Source organism: Typopeltis vanoorti, chromosome 19, assembly GCF_054136105.1.
Source record: "Typopeltis vanoorti isolate ZY-2024b chromosome 19, IOZ_Tvanoo_1.0, whole genome shotgun sequence".
Classification (NCBI taxonomy): domain Eukaryota; kingdom Metazoa; phylum Arthropoda; class Arachnida; order Uropygi; family Thelyphonidae; genus Typopeltis; species Typopeltis vanoorti.
The window spans coordinates 45317481-45341612 of NC_143567.1; the positions used below are offsets into that span (position 1 = coordinate 45317481).

Below are 24132 nucleotides of genomic sequence, written 5' to 3' on the forward strand. Positions count from 1 at the left end.
AATGATTCTGAAAACTTCATATTCATCCAACGCCTACCCTACGCATGAAATCACTTATATTCAGTCACCCCCTTCCCCCACAAAAAAAGAGAGATAAGTCAGCCATCAACTATCATTCCTTCACTTTAATTCTGTGAAAAATAATGGACATCATTCAACCTGCCATCTGGAGGCACATCAATTACTCAGTGACCATTGTTATGGATTCCATTAGTCTTGATCCACTGTAATCTTCTAGCCAACATTACTGACTTTCTGATCATGGAAAGGTTTGGAGAAACTTGTAGTGGTTCTTGACATTTCTAGCATAAGGAACATAACCATGTTATAACTAAGATGAAAAGCCAAAAGGCTATTTTTTTCTGGCGAGGTTGATATAAGTTAAGGGGATAACCCTTAACTTATATCAACCTTTGCAACGAGTTGCCGTGGTGTGGCACTACCAAGTGGTCACTTACGCTTGGATACGCTGACAGTTCGTCGGCATGAAACGTTACAGATCGTAGTGTTCGATCTTAGTTTCGCTTACTGGAAACTGAAAAACAATAAGGGATTTTTATCCCCTTAACTTGTAACCATGTTATGTTCTGCCTATCCATTATTTTGTAAATTTCATCTCTTTGAATTTCATGACTACCAAAGAAGTTTTCCATGGCTCTATATTACATTCATGCTCTTCCTCTTATTGCTTAAATGATTTCTTACTGATCTGAAATTTAATCTATTGTTTCGCTGTTCATTGAATTTATTGCAATTCTTGCATGGGAGAACAAAGATCAACTCTTTCAGGGCTACCATAAGTCCAGTCTTATTTCTTACAAGAAAGATTTCACTTCCCCTTACCTTTTGACATTACACAAAAATATTACTGGAATACTTCCAGTAATATTGTTTTTCTTGTATTGACTAACATTTCCAGTTCCCTGACACAAATTCATCACATTCATAGCCTTCTCAGCCTCCAGAAATACACTGCTCAACAAAATTAATAAAACACTTTGAAAATGTGACGTAAATGCAGTTTGTGATGAAGCAGGACAAAATTTAGTATGGTAGAATACAATAGAACAATGAAACAGGTACACAGCTTGAAAAGAAGTCAACGGACACCATAGTGTGAGGAACAAACAGCCTTGGCACCCACCTTGATAAGATGTAGGACCTCCTTTTGCTGCTATGACTGAAGCAATCCCATGGGGCATACTTTCCACAAGTATACAATAGTGATCAATGGGAATTTTAGATCATTCTTCTTGTAGGCATGTAATGTGGTCCTGGACTGTTGTGGGACAGACATCCCTTGACCTCGCACAATATTCCAGTTCATCCCACAGATGTTCAATAGGGTTGAGGATCAGGGCTTTGCAGAGGCCAGTCAAGTGCGATGTTCATGTTCACAAACCACACAGCTACAGCAGCAGCCTTATGGCATGGTGCATTGTCTTGCTGAAAGAGACAATGGTCAGTTCCATAGAAATGCCATAAAGCACTTCGTCATCCAGAATGTTCAGATACCTCTCGAAGTTCAATGTTCATGGCACCACAGAGGTCTGTGGCCAAACCAGAAAAAAAGAGGATTATACCATCACCTCCAAAATCTCATAGTTGGTATGCACTCTGGTAAGAGATGTTTACTTGGTGTCTGCCACACCATCCCATTCATCTGCTCAGTAGAGGGTGTAGCAATTTGTTGCTCCATAACACAGGTTTCCAAGATGTCTCACTGTATATGCTCTTGCTCTTTGAAGACAATACTGCAAGTTGTCTTCAAAGAGCAAGAGCATATACAGGGCTTGCATGTTGCAGTCCTACCATGGAATCCCATGTTGCAAGCCTCAGTTCTGAATTCTGTGAAGATTCATGTTCCAGTATTCCTGGAACTCTGCGTTCAATGTGTTGGCTGATGAATGGCAGTTTTTACATATTTTCCTATGTAGCACCCTATGGTCACATTCGGTGAGTCGTCCATTGCAGGTAGCAATCGACTTTTTGCACTTCATCTCAGTATGGTATCACTGATTGTTGACGTGGGATGGCCCAATTTGTGAACAATTTGCCAAACAGATAAGCCTGCAATATGACATCCTATCATAATGCTTCTTTCAAACTGTCAGTTTCTTTCTTGCAGCCATTTCATCTGGACACAGTTGCACTGACTTGGAAGCATTGCATTCCTCCAATTTATATCGGCTAGAAACACATCGTTACATGGCAATATGCACTTTACACATGGTGGTGTCTGTTGATTTTTTTCCGAGCAGTGTGTGTGTGTGTGTATCCTTAAGGGATGTGCAGGATGCCATAACAGTTCTACATAATGAAGTTTACTACTTTCAAATAAGCATTTCTACAAATTAGTCTGTCAGGATTTTCACTCCTTGTCTTTCACTATTACTTTTCAAAACATCTAAATCTCTAGACAAGATAAGATTTCTCTTCTTTGATAACCTTAACCTCCAATTTTTTTTAGTATAAATATTTTGTATTACAAACATTGCTTCCTTAATATCTAAGAAATTAGGTTTTCTCTTCTGCCTTAAGTAAAAGAGAAAACCTAATTTCCAAGAGTTGCTTTACCTCTGAACAACTTAACTGTACACAAATCATGAATCACTGAATACTATTACCACATTTCAGGTAGTGATGCCTCTTGAGTTCCCTCAAAATCCTCAACTCAAGCATAGAAGAAAAAATTAGGCTGATTAATGACTCATCACTGCACTCCACTTGCACACAGACATTCAGTCTGTTACTTGCATTTCCTACAAATATTTCTATGGTCACTGTTCAATAGAATTGGCAATGATAATTTTCCCACTATCCTCTAAATCTGTTAAAATATGTGAAACAGCTATAGTGTTCCAACACTACCCAGCTTTGGTTTTAAAACACATTTATTCCTTTTACTGCTGTTTGCTGAAACAGCCTACTCTCTTATGTATTTCTTACAGAATATAATCTGCAGGTCTTCAATGTTCACAAATTCTTCTTTCTCCTTTCATATATATCGGATCACCATAATAATCTTCTTATTGTGCTATCTTCTATCGAAGGTCAGCGACCATCTTGGTGAACAAACTGCGCTCTTGTGCTAATCTGAGCAGTTGTGCACTGCTCTTTTCTGTCCACGTCTTGATGTTGTCAAACCATGATATTCTTTTTCTTCCTCTAGTTCCTTTGCCACCAATTCTTCCTATCAAAATAGTTTGTAGAAGTTGGTATTTGCTGTTTCTCATGATGTGGCCAAGATATGATGTTTTTCGTTTCTTGATTATTTGTACAAGATGTTTAGCTTTGCCAATGGATTTTAAGACATCTTCATTGGTAATTTTTTCTGTCCATGATATCTTTAGCATTCTTCTGTATAGCCACATCTCAAAGGCTTCAATTTTCTTGATGGTTGTCGCCTTCAATGTCCATGTTTCAACTCCATAGAGCAGAATAGACCACATGTAGCATTTCAGCATTCGGCATCTGACTTCCATGTTTAGGTCTTTATTGCAGAATAGTGTTCTTATTTTCATGAAGGACTGCCGTGCAACTTCAATCCTTGTCTTTATATCTATTTCTGGATCCCACCGTTCATTAAGCCAGCAACCAAGATATTTATATCTTGACACTTGATCAATATTTTTCCCATTGAGTGTCAGTTTCATTGATGAGGCTGGATGTTTGCTGATGATCATGTATTTTGTCTTGTTGATGTTTATATTTATTCCCATTCTTTGGCTTTCTATGTATACTCTGTCAATGAGTTTTTGGAGATCCATAATATTATCTGCAATTAGCACGGTGTCATCTGCATATCGAAGGTTGTTAACAATCTTTCCATTTAATAATAAAAACCATAATAATAAAAAATGTAAATTAGAGGTAGAATTAAATGTTGGATAAACCAATGAATCAGCTCCAGTGAAGCTATAATGTGAGTGTGAAAATATACATATAAATATACAATGCATGTGTGTACATACACGTGCAGAGAGATGAGGGGGAGAGGGAAAAAAACTTCAGTTCACATTTTAAAAAAATCTCAGCGATTCAAATAATTTATTTACATATAACAATGAAAAACAAATACTGTACACTCAAAAATAATAAAACACTTTTCTAGGAATGACATAAATACAGCATTTTTCAGTTTATATCTATGTGAATTTACAGTTTCAAAAGTTTCTCAGAATGATTGTTTATTATGTGATAAACCTTTCTTGCAAAACTTGTTCTTCATAGTAAATTTTTCTGAGAACAAGATATTCTCTGCAAACCTTAAAAAGTGTAAAACAATTCAGCAATAAGAGTAATTCTACCGAGATTATATGATGCCAATCAGATGATCTTACAAGAACTACCATTTGAAGTATTACCAAAACTATTTGCAATCCCAGCAAACTACTCAAGGAACTTCCTGGATTACTAAATATTGACTGGAGAAGAAAAAAAAAAAAAGAAAAACGCATTTTAGAAGTGAATTATGAGAACTCGTATACAGAATAAAAAGAATTCATCAGTTTTTAAAGAGCAATGAATTTATATATTATTTTAAAAATTACATATTTAAATAACCTTTTATGCTACATTAATCTTCTACAGTTTCTTTTTTCACATGAATACTACCCACACACATGTATGATTCCTTAAAATCCAATTTAAAAATCCCCCCCCCCCCAGGTATAATGCATACAAAACTAGGGAATCTACCTCTCCAAAAGAATGTTAAAAAAGCTTGTATAGAAAAAAATATTATTAAATGAGATTTTTTTTTTTTTAAATGAAAAAAAGCACTTCATCTATGCAAACTTCGTTTGCTTACACTTAATTAATAAAGGATTAAACAAGAATATAATTTCTTGTCAACTATAATTTATTTGTGACAAAAACTTTTTACAGCTCTCTCTTATCTAGAGTATTTTAATGATAAGGTGATATACCCTTTTTTTTTTTTGCTGTAGTATATGGAAAATATATGAATTCTGTATTAATTCAACCTTTGTATTTTGGTGGTAGCTCCACTAAAGTTTAAAATAGTGATCCTTTGAATTATTACTGAGTGAGATGTAGAGTGATCTTGAAGACTACTCCGTTTACTGTTTTCTGAGAGAACCCCCCCCCCCCCAACAGACACACCTTAGCAGGACCTCAGTATAGCTGAAATAAAACATTTGTTTAAAAAAACAAAACAAGACCATAGTCTGAACATTCTGAGGAAAATTAATTAGAAGGATGAACAGGAAGCACCCATAGCAGAATCACATTAAATTTATTGAAGCACAACATTCCTATTTAAATTTTTTTTAGTCTTATACAAATGTTTCTGATTCTGACATTTGTTGTCAGAATAATAATTCAATTATCACAAATTGCATGAAGCATTTAACCATTATCTAATTTCTTTTTGTAATGAAAAAGAAAATCATACATAAAATAAATTCACAACTGACTGTCTCTTAAGATTTTCTAATATCACTGTTTGCTTTATTTCCGACCTCTATTAACTTAATGCTTACATTTAATACTACTTATAATAATTTATCTTAAGATTTTTATAAGTTTTTTAAATACATCCATGCAAAGTTTATAGCAATTTTAAGTAAATAAGATGCAAAACAAAGTTGATTAGAAAAAATAATCTAAATATCATATAAGAGGAACTCCTAAGTGGATAGTGGGGACCAAGAGATGATCACTTATAGCAAGGACAAAATTTCCATGAGTTAAAGTTTAACTGGAATTATAGCACAGGAAATGCATCGATACCAATGGAAGATGCATTGAAATATTCTATACACTTATTTAGTATAACTCTTAATAAAAAAAAAAAAGGAATATAATGCAAATGTGCATATGGCACCAAATATGGCATTCATACCTATGGAAAAGCATAAGTAAAAGAACTATATTGCTGGTTTAAGGTTAGTTGGAAAATGAAGAGCAATGGAAAAGCTAAGTGGAATTATCTGCTGCCATCTCATCTTCTATCATAACAGGTGTCTCTGGAGAGACCAGAGGATCCTGGTTAAGGGTCATTAGGCTCTTTTCCCATGACTGATTTTGACTGGCATTTTAATGAAGGAATCAATGTTTGCTTCCTTCCTTTTCACATCCTAAACATGGATAATATCTATCACTCACATAGCACTTTGCTTACACTTAATATCTGGTCCATAGCCAGTATGCTTTCTTTTATGTACAGGAGCTGCATATATTTGTAGAAATACATGAAACTTATTAAAATTACAAGACTTTGCACTTAACACTAAAAATGACTGAAAAAAAGCTAATATTACTGATGTGAATCTGCATATTTTTTGTTTAATTTTTCTCAATTTAAAATGAGAACTGGTGAAAAAAAATTTTTTTATGCATCATGGGCATGCAATTTTGTCTGTTGCAGGACTCGCTCTTTACATCAGATGACATATGACAACACAGTTAGTGTTAAGTTTCCCCTGCCACATTATCTGCCAATGTTGTTCCACTACTTGCAAAAGTTCTACATTCAATTTATACCACAAATATGCAGGCCATACTTTTAGAAATATACCAGATCCTGTGAAAGGGGTAAAAAAGAGGCAATTTTTTACAGTGCTTTAAAGTTCTGGTCTATTTATAAAAAGAATACTTGAACACTTACATAAAATCTTGAGTGAGCAGAATTTCCTGGTTCAGCAGCATTCACTATTCCTTCTGCCTTAAAAAGCTCTTTGGTATGTTTTACAAGAGCACCATGATTCCATACAGTAGAATCTGACCATCTGAAACAAAAAGAAAACAGGTTTCTTTTTCCTCCCCTTTTTGCAACAAAGTGTTTTTTTTTTTTTTTAAGAATATCAGTGGTTATATGGGCTACATATATGTAAAAAGACCACAAAATTAAAAAAAAAAGAAAAAAAAAAGAAAGAATTAAAAAATTAGCACGTTTTATGTAAAGCTTCATATTAATTAGTCTGATCTGGCTTGATGATGCAAGAATGAAATTCAAGGTCAATTACATGTACTGACCAACCCTATAAAAATTATTAGAAGCCTTTTTACTAAAAAATCTCTTGTTACTGAGTTACAGAAGCTCTACAGTGATACATATAAAGCCACATTTAATATAAAATTATTTTCTTTTAAATGTTCCTAACCCATAAATATTCACACTAACAAAACTCCATAAGGTATTAATATTTCAATAATCTGGACATAAGAATGCCATTTTCTTTTACGAATCTATCACAGCTAATAGTGGAATATGCTGCCCTCCATGATTAGTCAAAGCATGAGATTAATGAAGCAATCTCAGGATCTCCACTTCTTAAGATGATCCAAATTCATTATGCTTAGTATATTTTCCATTAATTATTATTATTACGTAACACCTCCAGGGAGTCCGAAGACTCATCGAGGGAGGGCATCTACTTTGCAACTCTCCATCTCCACCACTCCACAACTACCTTCATCATCTACACCAACGGCATCTACCACCGACCATCACCACTAGTATTTTCACAGACAATCACAAACATCCATGCCCACGGCAGGATTTGAACCCGCAGCCTTTTGGCTGGAGAGCGGATACGCTCTCCAGCCAAACTACTTGGCCAATCAGGCTGGCTAATATTTTAGATCCATTAAAGCTAAGTAATGTTGGATTGACTGGCCAAATGGGCAGATGCCTAACAGTTAATATCGACAGGATGCTGTTTAAATCCCACTTGGGCATGGGTATTTGTGAATGTCTTTAAGTGGTAGAAGAATTTCAGTGCCTAGTGTGAGACCACAATTCTGATTACTGAAGGTATGAAGTGGTTTGAAAAAAAAGTTCCATGTTTTGTTTTTCAGGTTATCTAAAGCAAGGTTTCCAGATTATCTAACCTTAGCCCAAGGTACTAAATGTATTAAGGGTTTACAACCTTTTGTGGTTCTAATTCATATTAAAAAAAAAAAGGAAATTAATTTTTATAAACAATTTCAGTGGGAGATAAATGATTGGTGACTGTATGTGTTCACTGGCAATTTATAAGAAGAAAACCCAGTGTTTCTAGAGGGAACAAAAATGGTAGTCACCATTTGAGATTGATTAATCGCTTAGTCCTTGTAAATATTTACAATTTTCACCTCCTCCAATCACAAAAAATTCAGTCTGGATCTGTTTCCCACACAAATGATGTAAAACCACTCAGTCTTCTTTAACCTTGATCAGTACACTGCTGGATGTCTACCACAATTTTCTCCATTCCATCCTATTTTCCAGAACCACTCAGTACAGATATGTTTAATGTGCTTAGTATATTAAAGTCTAAATAAAAGTATTCACTTCTGAATTAGCACTTAATATTATTACTTTGCCATCTGTCTACATACATATAAAACAATGTTGTTCTGGCTGAATTTTTAATGAAATTTGGTGTTTGGGATTTTTACTTAAATTTCTTAACTGTCCCACAGCTACACTGAAAAATCTGAGTTATTTTCATTTAGTAGCAATTGTAACAAAAGGGGAAGAAAATTCTTTATATCTTAAATTACTTTTGATCTGTCACTGCCTTCTCTTTCTCTCATATCCACTCACTCTCTTGTTCATCTTTGTGTTTTGTAATAAAACTATGTGCTACAGAAAACTTATTTTTTATGCAATATTCATATCTCCAGAATATTATTTATTAATGGCCAATGATAATTCTTTTAAACGATTAATCAAAAACACAAATACAGTATTAAAAATCAGCAATTATTAAGTTGTAATATTTTATAAAATTTCTCTCTTTAAAATTAATAGAAAATATTACATTCTTTATAGATTACATTATGACATAACTTACATATTATATGGCATATGAGTACTTCTTGTCTCTACTTTCTGCCATTTTCCAAGATGCACAGCTGCTCGATGAAGGACATCACAATAGCGAGGTGGAAAACAAAATACCACGTACATTGTAAAGCTACTTATCCATACAAACCCAACATGCTGGGCAATCCACACAGTATCATAATGCAATGAACTCTAAAAAAATAATACAACAGTGATGTTAAGACTAAAAAAAATTATTTATAAGAAAGCATTAATTAAAGCATAAAAAATATATAAATCATATAGTAGAAACAAAACCTGGAGAATTTTTTTGAACTCAAAATGTCCAAATTCCAGGATTCTGATTCCATTTTAGTAAAATTATATTTAAAAAATGTTTAAATGTGAATAATGTTTTATGTAGTCTTTGTGTCTCAGTCGGTACAGACAAAATCCTTTGGTCGGAAAGACCCGGGTTCATTTCCCATCCATGACATGAGGAACCTTTATCTGGTCTCTTTCGATTAAAGGTCAGTTAGCCAGTCTCACTCATTTGCCTACAAAGTTACCAAAGGTCGGACATGACTGAATGGTTAAAACTAAAAGACCTGTTATTTGTTTAAACTTGTTATTTCTGTTTAACCTGAATGGTTAAATCATCATCAATGTTTTATATTTATTCTGGTTGGCCGAGTGAGTATAGCATATCCACTTTCCAACCAACAATACAGTTTAACAGGCTGTGGATTAAAATCTTAGTGTGGCAGATAGAGAAGTTCTCACAGAGAAGTTTGCACATCTTGCATAAGGGCATGTCTGATGGTAGTAAAACAAGTGTGAGACATGCAGCAGGAACCACTGAGGCATTCTCCGTAAAAGCAGGATCATCACGGGTCAGCTATGAACCCTTCTTATTTGTTATGCTCCTGGATATGTTGACAGAGACAGTAAGAACTGAATCACCCTGGACAATGATGTTTGCTGATGATATGGTGATTTGCACAAAGTCTAAGCAGGAAGCAGAAAAAAGACTTAATTGAACAATGGAGGAAAGTTTTGGAAGACAGTGGCTTGAGAATCAATAGAAATAAGACAATGTGTTGTAGCGAAGCAGTAGGAAGTATAACATTGCAGGGCACAGTCATGCCACAAATGTCTAGATTCACATATCTAGAATCATGTGTCCAGTGATGGATAACTGGACTCAGAACTCAATAGAAGGATCCAATCAGGGTAGATAAGCTGGCGAAAGGTTTCAGGTATCTTGTGCGATACAAAAGTGTCTAACAAGTTAAAAGGAAAGATCTACAAAATGGTAATAAGAACTGCACTGATGTATAGCAGTGAGACTCGGAAATGACCAAGAGATGGGAGAAGTGAATGGATGTAGCCGAAATGAGAATGCTGAGACTTGCAAGTGGTGTAACAAGATTGGACAAGATCAAACATTCACTGATCAGAGGAACAATGAAGGTAACCCAAGTATCTAGAAAGCTTGGGGAATCAAGGCTGAGGTGGTTTAGTCGTGTTATACAGCAAAATAAAAGCTATGTGAGAAGGAAAGTGATGGAGATGAAGCCACCAGGCAAAAGAAGTAAGGGCAGACCTAAACAATGGCTGGACAGCTTGAGAAGGGACCTCCAAGACCTTGGACTAGAGGAAAAAATGGACTTGGACAGAACTGAGTGGAGGAGGGTGATCCACTGCAGTGACCCTACTTGAGTGGGAATGAAGTTGAATAATAATAATATGATAGATATTTCTAAAATTAGATTTTTATTTATTTATTCTTTTTGATACACAGTGTTCTGACATTGTTGCAAAATCGGGCTTATTAGAAGATTACAATAACTCATCACAGTTAAGCAGTTTAAATATTACTATGCTTGGTCTCGAGAGAGCAGGATTCCCAGATTACCTAATTGTAAGTCCAACCACAGTACAGGTAACCTTTGCATAACATGGTACTTATACAATGCAGTTTTGATATAAGAAGGTCTACAAACTGTAGTAACGTTTTGTCTTTTCATATATTTTTCAATGCGTGACTTAAAAATCATTCTATCTTTGTTAAATTTGTGTCTGCCCATATCGTGCATGTAGTTATAAGTAGCGAATTTATATTAGGGGAAATACCTTTAGCACACATGTACATCAATCATTTACTGTATAAAGTGTTTATTGTTGAAAATTGTCATTTTTTGCCAGAAAGCACATTAAAAATCATAAGTGTGTTAATCTCAAGCTGAGCACTTTATTTTTTGATGAGTTACATACAATATGTAATGCTTTTTTTTTTTCATGTAAAATAATTTATTTTTATAGGAATACCAATATGGTTGAAAACAAAATTAGTGAATTATTGATGGGGAAATAGATTTAAATGAGGAGGAACTAGTACAATTAATACATGACGTTGAACCAATTGGCAGGGGAAAGGTCTGCCGAAGATTCTGATTGCGATTAATCCGTTAAAGAATTCAGTTTAAAGAAATTAGCAGGATTGTAAGTAAGGAAGTTATTTTATGGATAATGATCTCTCAATGGAGCCCTCCGGAAAATTCACGAGACAATTGGATATTTGTTTAGCTCCATATTATGAACTTAATAAAACAATTGCAACATAGTGGTAAGCAAGGTCTTATTACTGACTTCTTGATAATTAAACCAGCCGAAGTATGCAATGAGAATTATACAAATGATGTGCAAGAGATTTCAAGTGATATAAATAAAGAACATCTATGAAATGTTAGTTTTGAAGAGAGTGATGACGATTAAAATATACACTTTATTTTATTTTGCCTAAAACATTTTATAAAATTTTAAAAAAATATAAATTGTACGTAAACTTCATTGCATATAATGCAACGAAGTTTACGTACAATTTATATTTTTTTATAATTTTATACTATGTATTTATTTCATAGTTTATGTTTTCTTAACTTACATGAATTACCTAAATTAAATAAAAAAATATTTTTTGTTGGATATGTCATTATTTATATAATCTTAAAAAAAATGATTTCGGAACCTAACCCTACTTTTTCTATGTGATCTGAGCCTCACATAACGCGATTTATATAATGCGGCATTTCTATGGAACCTAACATCCGTGTTATACGAGGGTTACCTGTACTGAATGTATGCTAGGTTTATAACCTTCTGTGGGTTGGATTCATATTGAAAAAATAAAATAATTAAATGAATTCCATTTATTTAATTATTTCTATAATGGAAAGAAATACATTCTTTCCATTTTCTTCACTATAATGAGTTACTGTAATACACAGCAATTCAGGCTTATTGGTAATTTAAAAAAACTACTTAATTAAATACTAAGCAATGTTTGAATTTGCAAATCTAAGGATTACTGCAAAATGATGAGAAAATATTTTTGTCAATCTCATCTCATCTTCCTTTTACCTTGCAGTGTCGAGGGTTTATTAATCACTGGACCTCAAACCGTTCACAGGATAAGCTGATCAGCCCTACGTCCCAGTGTATCCTATGTCCTACAGTGTTGAATTCTCAAGGCCGGTTGCCTGCTTTGCAGGATGCAGGATAGTTTTTTCCCCCAGGATAAACTGGGGGGAAAACTATCCAAAAACATACTGTCCATGCCCAAGACCTGCTAATTTGGCTATGGCTGAGGAAAATCCTTCAGCTCCTCACGTCACTGATGGGAACTGAACCTAGGACACTGCTTCCCCAAGCATATGGTTGCATAGCAAACAGCCACTAGGCTAACCGCACGGACTATTTTTGTTAATATATGTGAAAATTATTAATTAAAAAAATTACAACTTGAATTACCCAAAGTTGTCATTAGGTACTAATAATACATTGGGGTAAAGATAACTTTATTAATGAGATGTGAACAAACACCATCATAATATAGATTATATGTTTTTAACCCTAGAATATGTTATAAAAATTATGATACCAAGTTGTGTCTCATGTTTTGTTTTTTTTGGTATATCTGTTATAGTTTGTGAAACTCCTACTACTTTCAAAAACATGCAGTTTTGTTTTGGTGTTGTTATGAGAGTGCTTATTTAAAACATCATGCTCATCAAATTATCATTATAGTACATTTTCTATAAATCTGAAAACTTACTGTAATGTTTATTAATACTTATTAGCATTGTAGAGACATATAAATGTCTCATCTAAATCTCAATAAAAAAAAAACATACTAACCCCTAAATTCATTCACACAATCTTAATTCTTCAGTATTTAGTGCAATCAAGCTACGTGTGCAAAATGAATAGTGAATTTTGTGCTGAATATTTTAAATCCTTTAATTATTAACAATTTTGGTTCATAAGCATATTTAAAATGAAAGAAATAAATGGAAAATTTTGAAAAAAATCGTACAGTATATTCTTTTAAATACAACTTTTCAGTAGTAATTTTGATGAGTATTTAAAAATAAGGTTCTGTGTATATCATATTAGAGTAGGGTAAAGCAAATTTTTTTAAAAAACAAAAATGAATCTAAAGTACTATGGTTCATCACTTGTTAAAGAATAATAAACATACAGGAGACTGCAATTTCTGCACTAGTGTTAATAACATATATACAGAATAACTGCATTTATTAACTCCTATCTATTTCTTTCTTGTTACAAGGACATTATCAGGAAGAGATATTACAGTTGACCACAATCAACACATGAGTCATAGTAGCACATATTACTTGTGTCTTAATCACAGCGGGTAAACAGAAGAATACACTATTAGAATTCAACAGAGGATTCATTATTATTATATTTTTATATATAATAATAATGAATTACATTCATTATTATTATATATAAAAAAAAAACACAGTTATGAAAAATAATTAAATGAAATAGAATGATATCAGTATAACTAATGCACATTATCCATACTTCTATGAACTATATTTTAAATTAATTATTCAAAATCTAGAATCTGCTATTTCGAGCTGCCTGTGAATTATCTGGATCAATCCAAGTCACTTACTTTTGACAGACCACTACTCCATTCTTAAAAAATAAATTTTTAATTGGTATAGTCTATACTTCTTTTTAGAGCAGCTGCTAAAAGTTGCACTTCAGCAATGTTCCAAAATAATGAGCAATACTGATTCTGAAAAGCAACTTTTTCTACCTTGGTACGCAGTGATCAGCATTCATTATTGCAAAATTATGGAGTCTACTACTATGCTCAGGCAATAGCTCTAATTTAGCACAAACCAGACTAATTAGCTGATGATGTTTCAACCTTAAGGTCATCCTCTGGATTACACCCACACAAAGAAACAAGCTACATGACAGTATATCAAAGTATTACTAATTTGGTCAATTTGATCCTACTAGGGCACCTCGAGAGGATCCCGCTAGAGGGCTAGACGGTCGGTCATGTTTTCAGAGAGCTCCCGAAAGCTAAGTATAATTTTGAGTGAAAATTAGAATATAGGTTAAAATCATAACGTAATATTGTCTAATTTTCGTAGCTTGTTGTGTCTGTGTGATTTTGGTGTGAATTCCATGATTTAATTTAGTATTTAACGATACGTTTCATAGATTTGAATATGGCACCAATGTGACGCAAGATAATGGCGTCCAAAAATACGACGCCATTGTTCAAAAACTATAATGTGAGAGAGTTTGTCCAATGTGATGTGTGTGGGATGTATGCATTCCTGAATGAGGCTGGAGTTTGGATTGAAAGTGATAGTGGTGGGAGAATGTGCAGAAAGTGAGGAGTTGAAGTATGTGTCAGGCTGTGAGACAGTTATGGTTGAAGAAAGCCAGAATGCGAGTGAAAATAGTAGCTTGATAGGGAATTGCAATGTACAAGATGGCAATGAGAGTGGTGATGAAAGAAAGAGTGAAAGCAACTATACAGAGAGAGAAAATGGTTTGAATGATAAAAAAAAAAGAGGAATTATTTGTAGGAAGTGAGATCACTAGGTTGCGTGCAGTGGTACAAAATGCGCAGCGGCAATTAGAGCACTTGCAAAACTCTTTCCAGAGTGATTCGGCAAACGTAAATAAACAGCATAAGAGTGGGAGAGTTCCTGAAATGAAAACGTAATGAAAGAGTGTTGTATGGTGACTCATTATTAAGAGGAGTGACAAATGGGAGTGTAACTAAATCGTACTAACCGGGTGCAAAATTTAAGGATTCATTATTCTTGTTGAGAGGCTTATACGCTGGTTAGACATAATAACTAATATTTAAGGAATTGACAGCGTATACTGGAAATATAGATTAAATAAACTTTAATATACACTTTCCGATATTTCGGCAAACGTTACGTTGCCATCTTCTTGGGAACTTACTAAAAAGAACACTTACCTCCCCATTGATTACAATCCCACCAGTTCACAAATTAGAAAACTCCATAGGCTCCTTAAGAAGGTCACTTCTTGGCCTGTGGAGATTACCAACAGACTAAAACCCTATAACTCTAGACCCCCCCGCATATATGGGCTCCCAAAAATACACAAAGAAAATGTGCCATTACGTCCCATAGTGGATGGCATTGATTCCCCCACTTACAAACTAGCCAAGCATTTAGCCAAAGCGCTCTCACACTATACTGGCAATACACCATCACACATAAAAAAACTCAGCCCACTTCAAAGCCAGTATAGAAAACCTTACACTCCAACACAATGACATAATGGTCAGTTTTGATGTCTCCTCCCTATTCACGAATGTCCCTCTCAAAGAAACCTTAGAGCTAATCCAAGCTAAATTTCCTCCCGATATCTCAGCCCTATTTCAGTTTACAATGAACTCAGGCTATTTCGTTTGGCAGGAAAAATTCTACAAACAGATAGAGGGGACAGCCATGGGTTCACCACTTTCCCCACCCTTGGCCAACTTCTTCATCGAGATGTTTGAAGAGAAAGCCTTAAACTCAGCCCCACAAAAACCTACCATATGGCTTCGCTATGTTGATGATGTTTTCGCTATTTGGCCACATGGCCCGGATTCACTCCTCTCCTTCCTAACACACTTGAACAACCAACACCCTAGAATCAAATTCACCCTGGAAAAAGAGGAAAACAATAACCTTCCCTTGCTAGACACACTAGTCACCCGCCAACCTGATGGAACCTTGGTTTTCTCTATTTATAGAAAACCCACCCATACAGGCAGATACATTCACCAACAATCCCACCCCCCCCTCACAACAATATGGAGTTATTAAAACATTATTCAACAGGGCAAAAATAATCTGTTCTAATGATCAAGCCCTAACCACTGAACTAAATCACATCCGTGACACTTTCTCAGCCAACGGCTACCCCCTCCAAAAAATCCAAAAAATACTTAACCCAGTTATCCACAACCCACCCCCCCCTCCCCTTCACAAAAAAGATTACTCCAAATCCATCACTATTCCCTACATCAGAGGCACCTCAGAAAAAATCAATAAAATCTTAAAAAAACATGACTTGACCACTTGTTACAGACCACATATAAAACTGGCATCCCTTATCCGCTCCACCAAAGACCAACCACTTCCCCTAGACCTACCTGGTGTATACCAGGTCCCTTGCAGCTGTAAACTGTCCTACTTTGGCCAAACAGGCAGGACAGCAAATATCAGAATCTCAGAACACAAGGATTACATCCGATTTCACCAGTACAGCCACTCTGGGCTTGCAGACCACGCTCTGGATACTCGCCACAGAATAAGATGGAAGAAAGCCACAGTAATACACCGCAGCAAGTTCAAGTATGAAAGACTATTCATGGAATCAGCCTCGGTCCTTAGGAACATGCCAAACCTCAACAAATTTGGATGCATGAAACTGCCCCAAATTTGGGAAACTTTTATCAAAAGAACTTCAGCCCAAAGGCCAAGAACTACCAATATAGCCCGCCAGGGGGCACCATCAGGACTTTAGGAAAACGCTAGCGTCCTAGCCTCAGTCTCATTTGTTGTATTAGTACTTGTGTGCACGTGTCTTTTTAGTAAGTTCCCAAGAAGATGGCAACGTAACAAAGAATAATGATCATCCACGGAGATCTCTTCACACGCAAGGCCCGCCATTACGGCAAACTGAGGCTGAAATTATCCAGACAACTTAACCGTCTGGCATTCCTAAAACGCTGCCGGGATAATCATGTCATCCCGAACTGTGTTAAATTCAAACACCGCTTCATCTCACAGAAAGCTCTCCGTATTTACAACCGCGCAAGCCAGGCATTACTTCGGGAGCAAATTACCGCTAACACGCGGTTCCCTAGCCGATATAAACAGCGCTTTAACAACGCTGGAAAACGAGCTTTCACATACGCTGAATCACGAGCTTTGGTCGATCCTACATGACGTCTCGTGTACGGCAGCTAAAAAAGAATTTGAACGAGTACGAAGCCGACATATCAACAAGTTTGATAAATTAACAAAGAACTCGACGTCCAAACTACAAACCAACACTGTTGTTAACCTATCGTCAGCTACCTTAAAGCCAGAAGCAATCCACGCTCTGTCACGTGGTCACAACTTCGCCATTGCTCCTAGGAAATTACCGGCCGAGGAATTAATGATTCAAATTGAACGCGGGATTCGCCAACTTCCAACCCACATCGCCAACGACATTAGATTGGATGTAGCCTGTGTTCTCAATAAAGCAAAACCTCCAAAATCCAACATATCCATTAGTGAATACAAGGCACTACAAGAATTGAAGAGAAACAAAAAAATAGTGATCACCAAAGCGGATAAGGGGAATGCCACTGTGGTAAAAATTTAAGGATGTAACTGAGAGTATTAGAGTGCAAAAACAGAGGATGAAAGAATTAATAATTGTGGTGGGTACAAATTAATTGAAAGGTGATAAATTTTTTATGAGAGAGGACTTGAAAGTATTGTTAAAGGAAGTGAAAGAAAAAAGTGACAGTTAGAATGGTGAGTCTGTTGCCGCAGTATGACAGAGAGGAGTTTAGAAGGAGAGCCATAATCGCAAATGACATTATGCGCAGGTTATGTAGATGGTGTGGTGTGGAATGAGTTTGATGGGCGAAGGACTTATACAAGATGGACGGCCTGCATTTGAATGGAGTTGGTGTGTAGAGACTGGAAAAAGTGTTGCTGAATGAAGTGAAAATGGATGTGCAGAACCAGGGAAACTAGAACTACCAAGGAGGGGGGGGGGGATATGTGGACATCAGTGAGACAGTTGAGTGTAAGAATGTATATAATGTACCCGAGCCTTTTTTTGTCCTTAGAATACTAAGGACAAAAAATGGGAATGGGACATTTAGAATAACGCATCAAGATAGGGGTGGGACAAAGGGATCACTGCATTTCATGTACACTAATGCCAGGAGTATTAGGAACAAGAAGGAAGAATTTTTGGCCTTGATTAGCTCTTCCTGGCCACAGGTCATTGGCATTAGTGAAACATGGCTGACGGAAGATGATATAGTTAGTGGCATATAATGTGTAGGTTATAGTGTTTAGGAGGGACAGAGAGAATAAAATGGGGGGAGGGGTGTTATTGATGATAGCTGATGAACTGCAGCCAAGGAGAATTGAAGTTGTATCGCATGATAGTGTAAGGAGCTCATTTGAGGCTATTTGGTGTGAGATTGAGACTGGCAAAAAAAATATACAGTTGGGTGCTGCTATAGATCAGGTGATGGAATAGATGGTGGAGATAGTATGCATAAACAAATTGATGAAATGAGTGGAAGGAGGAGAGGACACATGTGAGGAAGGAAATGGATTTTATTCAATTATTAAGGGATAACTATCAGAGACAGCATGTAATTGAAAATACTAGGGGTGTGAGAGTGCTTGACCTAGTAATAGCATCTCAGAATTTGACTGTAATGAATATGACCATGTTTCCACCTATTGGTGAGAGTGATCATAAGGTCTTCACCTGGGAGGTGGCTAAAGGTGTGGAATTTTCGATTAAGACAGGGTATATGTGGAATTACCGTGCTGGCAAGTATGACAAGCTTAGGAGATTGCTTGGATCCGTGCCATGGCATGTACAACTTCAAGGGCTGGACGTCGATAGAGCATGGGAAGTGGTCAAGGATCATTTACAGGAGATTATGGCTGATTGTATACCTAGGGTCCGAATAGTAAAACAAGTAGGGGTTAAATGGATGAATAACACCATTAAGCTTCAGCTGCAAAAAAAGAAACTGTGGAGGGAATTTAAAGAAAGGGGTGACCTACAGACACATGAACAGTATAAAGTGCAGGCCAGAAGGGTAACGAGTGTGGTAAAAAAAAGCAAAAGCGGATTATGAAAGGAAACTAGCTATGCAAGCAAAAGAGAATCCCAAACAATTCTTTCAATATGCTGCAAGCAAAAAAAAAAAACTGTACACGGCAAAATGATTTTAAGGAATGACGATGGTACAGAGGTCACTGAATCAGTGACCTCTGTACCATCGTCACAGAGGTCACTGAATCAGTCAATATGTAATGAAGGAACCATTAGTTTATACGGGAATTGTGATGAATGAAGTGGAGGTGAATAGTCTATAACAGAACCTTAATGTGAATACATCAGTGGGATTGGATGGTATACCGGCACGGATCTTACGTGAAGCGGCTAAAGAATTATCAGTGCCCTTGACCATGTTGTTTAATCTGAGTCTCGGGTCTGGTTTAGTCCCGAAGGTGTGGAAAGAGGGGAAAATAGTTTCACTGCATAAAGGAGGATCCAAGACTACTGTTGCAAATTACAGACCGATCAACATATCAGGAGTCGTCGTCAATGTCTTGGAGAAAGTAGTCAAGGGAAAAATACAGGAATGGATTGATGAAAATGAGATACTGTACAGGGGACAGCATGGCTTTGTGAAGGATAGATCATGCCTCAGTAACTTGCTCAAGTTTTATAACAAGGTGATGGCTGAACTGGATAAGGGAAATGGGTTTACAGTGATACTGCTGGACTTGGCAAAGGCGTTTGACAGGATACCACATGGAATTCTAATCCGTAAACTACAACATATGGGAATGGATATAGGGTTGGTGAGATGGATAGCTGGGTGGTTGATGGAGAGATATCAAAGAGTAGTTTATTCAGGAGTAGAGTCCAAAAGATGGCCTGTGACTAGTGGTGTGCCGCAGGGTTCTGTTCTTGGACCACTGCTGTTTAATCTGTTCATTAACGATATAGGGAAGGATCTAAGTGGAACAGTTCATTTGTTCACTGATGATGCAAAGTTGGGTAGGGCAATAGTGAATGCAGAAGATGTCAAAATCTTGCAGGATGTCAATATAATGTGACAAAATGTAAGGTTATGCATTTTGGGGTGAAAAGATTAGCAGCAGTATACCACATTGGTGGAACTGTACTCCAGGAGATTGATGAGGCCAGGGACTTGGGAGTGTTGGTGGATAGGGAGATGAAGTTGAGGGGGCACATTGCAAAAGTAGCTAAATCAGCTCATCAACTCACTTGATTGTTGAAAAATACCTTGACGAGCAGAGACAAGCAAGTTATTGTACCTCTGTACCGAGCCTTGATAAGACCTCATCTCGACTACTGTGCCCAGATTTAGTCACCTCCATTCCTTCTTGATGGGGAGGAGGTGGAGAGGATCCAGAGGCAAGTGACTAAGATGATAGCAGGTCTATTGAATGAACTATATGAGAACAGGTTGAAGATTTGTGGGTTGCAGAAACTAGTTGATAGGCAGAAAAGGGGAGATATGATTGAGACATTCAAATTGCCTAAAGGGATTCTATAGGATTAATTCAGAGGATATTTTTGAGATCAGGACTAGTGGTGGGAGAACTAGGGGACACCTGTGGAAGCTGGGCAAGAGTGTGGTTAGCAGTGGTGTTAGAGCTGGATTCTTTACTTTTAGAGTGGTAAATGAGTAGAATAAGCTGCCAGAGTCTGTTGTGGGTGCTATGACGGTGAGCAAGTTCAAGGCAAAGTATGATAGATACTGTGAGAATATCGTATAGTTGTGTGGACATGATGTTTAAGGCCTCCCTCAATGAGTCTAAGGACTCCCTGGAGTCGCCTGAAATAATAATAATAATAATAATAAGTCTGACCTATCATTAAAAAAAAAAAAAATTCAGAGAAATATTTATATAACTACATCAAAAATAAAGAAATACCAATTTAATGTTAGCAGCATTCTACAAGTGGTAGCTAAGACCTATTATTGTAAGGTATTTGGGTCCAAAATAAGAGATGAGATTATTACTACTAAGTGCTGAAATTGAGAATTACTCATTATCTAAATCCTACTTCATTTTATTTGCGACATTGCTGGCTTAAAATCCACCATAAACCAGTGTTTTTAAACCAAAACTACAGATAATGATTTATGTTTTCCAGCTGCCTAGAAAGAACATGACAGAGCCTCATATTATGTGTGTGTGTGTGTGGTCAGGCTGGTAGAGTCAACAGTCAACGTGTTTCTGGGGAGCAAAAATTCACGATATTAGCCACACCATCTGGATGCAAAAAGGTAAGTTGAAGGAAATAACTGTTTTGGTTGATACCAATGATTTGAGAGGCGAGAAGTATTCTATGAAGGAGGATGTAAAGGAGTTGTTAGAAGAGGCAAACTGATAGAGAAGGGCATTGATTATCATTATTATGGGCAGCTCCAAGGAGTCCTTAGACTCATCGAGGGAGGCCCAACATCATGTCAAGAACAACTATTCAACAATCACACAGTATCTATCATACTTCTCCTTGAACTCATTTACAGTCATGGCACCCACAACAGACTCTGGCAGTTTATTCCACTCATTTACCACTCTCCAAGTAAAAAAGTAAAAAACCTAGCTCTAACACCCCTGCTAACCACACTCTTACCAAGCTTCCATGGATGGCCCCTGGTCCTCCCATTACCAGTCCTATTCTCAAAAATATCTTCTGAATTAATCCTATAGAAACTCTTCAGTAATTTGAATGTCTCAATCATATCACCCCTTTTCCGCCTATCAACCAATTTCTGCAGCCCACAAATCTTCAACCTGTTCTCATAAGGTTCATTCCATAGTCCGTCCTGCTATTATCTTGGTCACTCGTCTCTGGATCCTCTCCACCTCCTCCCCATCGAGAAGAAACCCTGGTGCCCGTATCTGGGCACAGTAGTCTAGCCGGGGTCTTATCAAGGCTCGATACAGAGGAACAATAACCTGTTTGTCTCTGCTTTTTAAAGTGTTTTTCAGCAACCAAGTGATTTGATGAGATTTGATGTCTCTTTTGCGATGTGTCTCCTAAACTTCAACTCCCTATCCACCAACACTCCCAAATCCCTGGCCTCGTCAATCTCCTGGAGTACAGTTCCACCAATGTGATATACTGCTGCTAATCTTTTCACCTCAAAATGCAAAACCTTACATTTTTCCACATTAAATTGACAGCCATTCTCCTTAGCCCAGTCCTGCAAAATTTTGACATCCTGAGCATTCACTATTGCTCTACCTAACTTTGCATCATCTGCAAATACCCTTCACAAAACCATGCTGTCCCCATAAAGTATCCCATTTTCATCTATCCAATCTTGCATTTTCCTCTTGACTATTTTCTCAAAGACCTTGACAACAATTCCTGATATGCTGATCAGCCAGTAATTTTCAACAGCAGTCTTGGAACCTCCTTTATGCAGTGGAACTATTTTCCCCTCTTTCCACCCCCTTGGGACTAATCTCCCGCCTGTCTTCTTTTCTTTTTGGTTGCAATTCATCTGCTATCATCATCAGTACTCCCCCCCCCATCCTATCTTCTCTATCTTCCCTGAAAATACTAAACCCTTCACATTCAATCCCTGTAACCACATCTTCTGCTGTTAGCCAAGTCTCACTAATGCCTATAACTTTTGGTGAGGTTGCAGTAACCATTCCTCCCTCTTGTTCCTGATACTTCTGGCATTAGTATATAGAAGGCAACATTGATAGCCAATGAGTCTATATAGATTGTATAAAAGGAATGATGTAGAATTTGTGGATCTCTGTTTGATGGAAAGAATAATTTGTACAATGTGGATGGACTGCATCTGAATGGTTTTGGTGTTGTGTCTGGAGAGAGCTTTGTTCACTGAGCATGCTGACATGCCAATTCAGGGAAACTTAAGCAATTAGGGTGAAAGCAAGTCAGTTTGTGTGAAGGCACCCATAAAGTGAGTGAGTGTGAGAATGACCAAGTGAGGAATCTAGTCTCTCAAGCAAAAATATTGAATAGGGTAGTCAATTCAGAAGGTGAAGGTGTGTGTGTGTGGGGGGGGGATAAAGGGATGTTGCCACTTCTGTATACTAATGCCAGAAGTATCAGGAACAAGAGGGAGGAATGGTTACTGCAACCTCACCAAAAGTTAAAGGCATTAGTGAGACTTGTCTAAGAGCAGAAGATGTGGTTACAGGGATTGTATGTGAAGGGTTTAGTATTTTCAGGGAAGATAGAGAAGATAGGATGGGGGAGGGGGGAAGAGTATTGATGATGATAGCAGATGAATTGCAACCAAAAAGAAAAGAAGACAGGTGGGAGGGTGGCTGTTCATTTGAAGCAATCTGGTGTGAGATTAAGGCCAGTAAGACAAATATACAACTGCTTGTTGCTATAGGCCAGGGAGTTCCACAGATGATCTGGAAGACTTGCATTGCCAAATTAGTACAATGAGTACAGGTTGAGTGATTATCATGGGACTTCAACTATGGAGATATAGACTGAAAGGAAGAAAGATCACATGGCAGGAAGGAAATATAATTTATACACTTGTTGAGGGATAATTACTTAAGCAGCATGTGATGGAAAGGACTAGGGGTGGGAGAGTATCAGACCTGGTCAGAGGATCAGAAGAGCTATCCATAACCAAGGTGACAACATTGCCTCCGATTGGTGAATGTGACCATGTGGTCTTGACTTGGGAGAATGTAAAACATGAGGAATATTCTATCAAGAAGGGGTATTTGTGGAACTACAAGGCAGGTGATTATGACATGCTTAGGAAAAAGCTTAAATCTGTACCATGGCATAAACACTGCAGGATAAGGATGTTAGTAGTGCATGGGATATAGTTAAAGATTATCCAGAGGAAGCAGCATTAAATTGTACACCTAATGTGTGGAGAGTTAACAGGGTAGGAGTTAGATGGATGAATAATATCATTAAGCATGAACTGTGGAAAAAGAAAATGCTGTGGAGGGTATATAAACAGAACGTTTATATACCCTCCTCCTCCTCTATGGGTTTATGTACAAATTAAAACAGCACTGAACCTTGTGGCACACCACTAGTCACCTGTTTTCGCCTCGATTCTGTCCCTTCATATATACCACTGTTTGATATCTGTCCAGCAGCCACTCTCTTATCCACTTAACCAGTGTCATATTCATTCCCATTTGTTCTAATTTGTAACAGTG

The 24132-nt window shown here is 36.8% G+C and overlaps 1 protein-coding gene across 1 annotated transcript in view; it reads right to left on the bottom strand.

The window, feature by feature from the left end:
- Positions 1-4067: 4067 nt before the first annotated feature.
- The window catches only part of LOC150096056 (transmembrane protein 39A), a 62586-nt gene continuing 42521 nt past the window's right edge, over positions 4068-24132 (bottom strand). The window contains exons 6-8 of the mRNA XM_090409167.1: positions 8808-8992; positions 6635-6755; positions 4068-4427 (exon numbers count right to left, since the gene is read on the bottom strand). Coding sequence (XP_090265293.1) covers positions 4194-4427; positions 6635-6755; positions 8808-8992 — 540 coding nt within the window. The 3' untranslated portion in view covers positions 4068-4193. The remainder of the gene's footprint in view (positions 4428-6634; positions 6756-8807; positions 8993-24132) is intronic.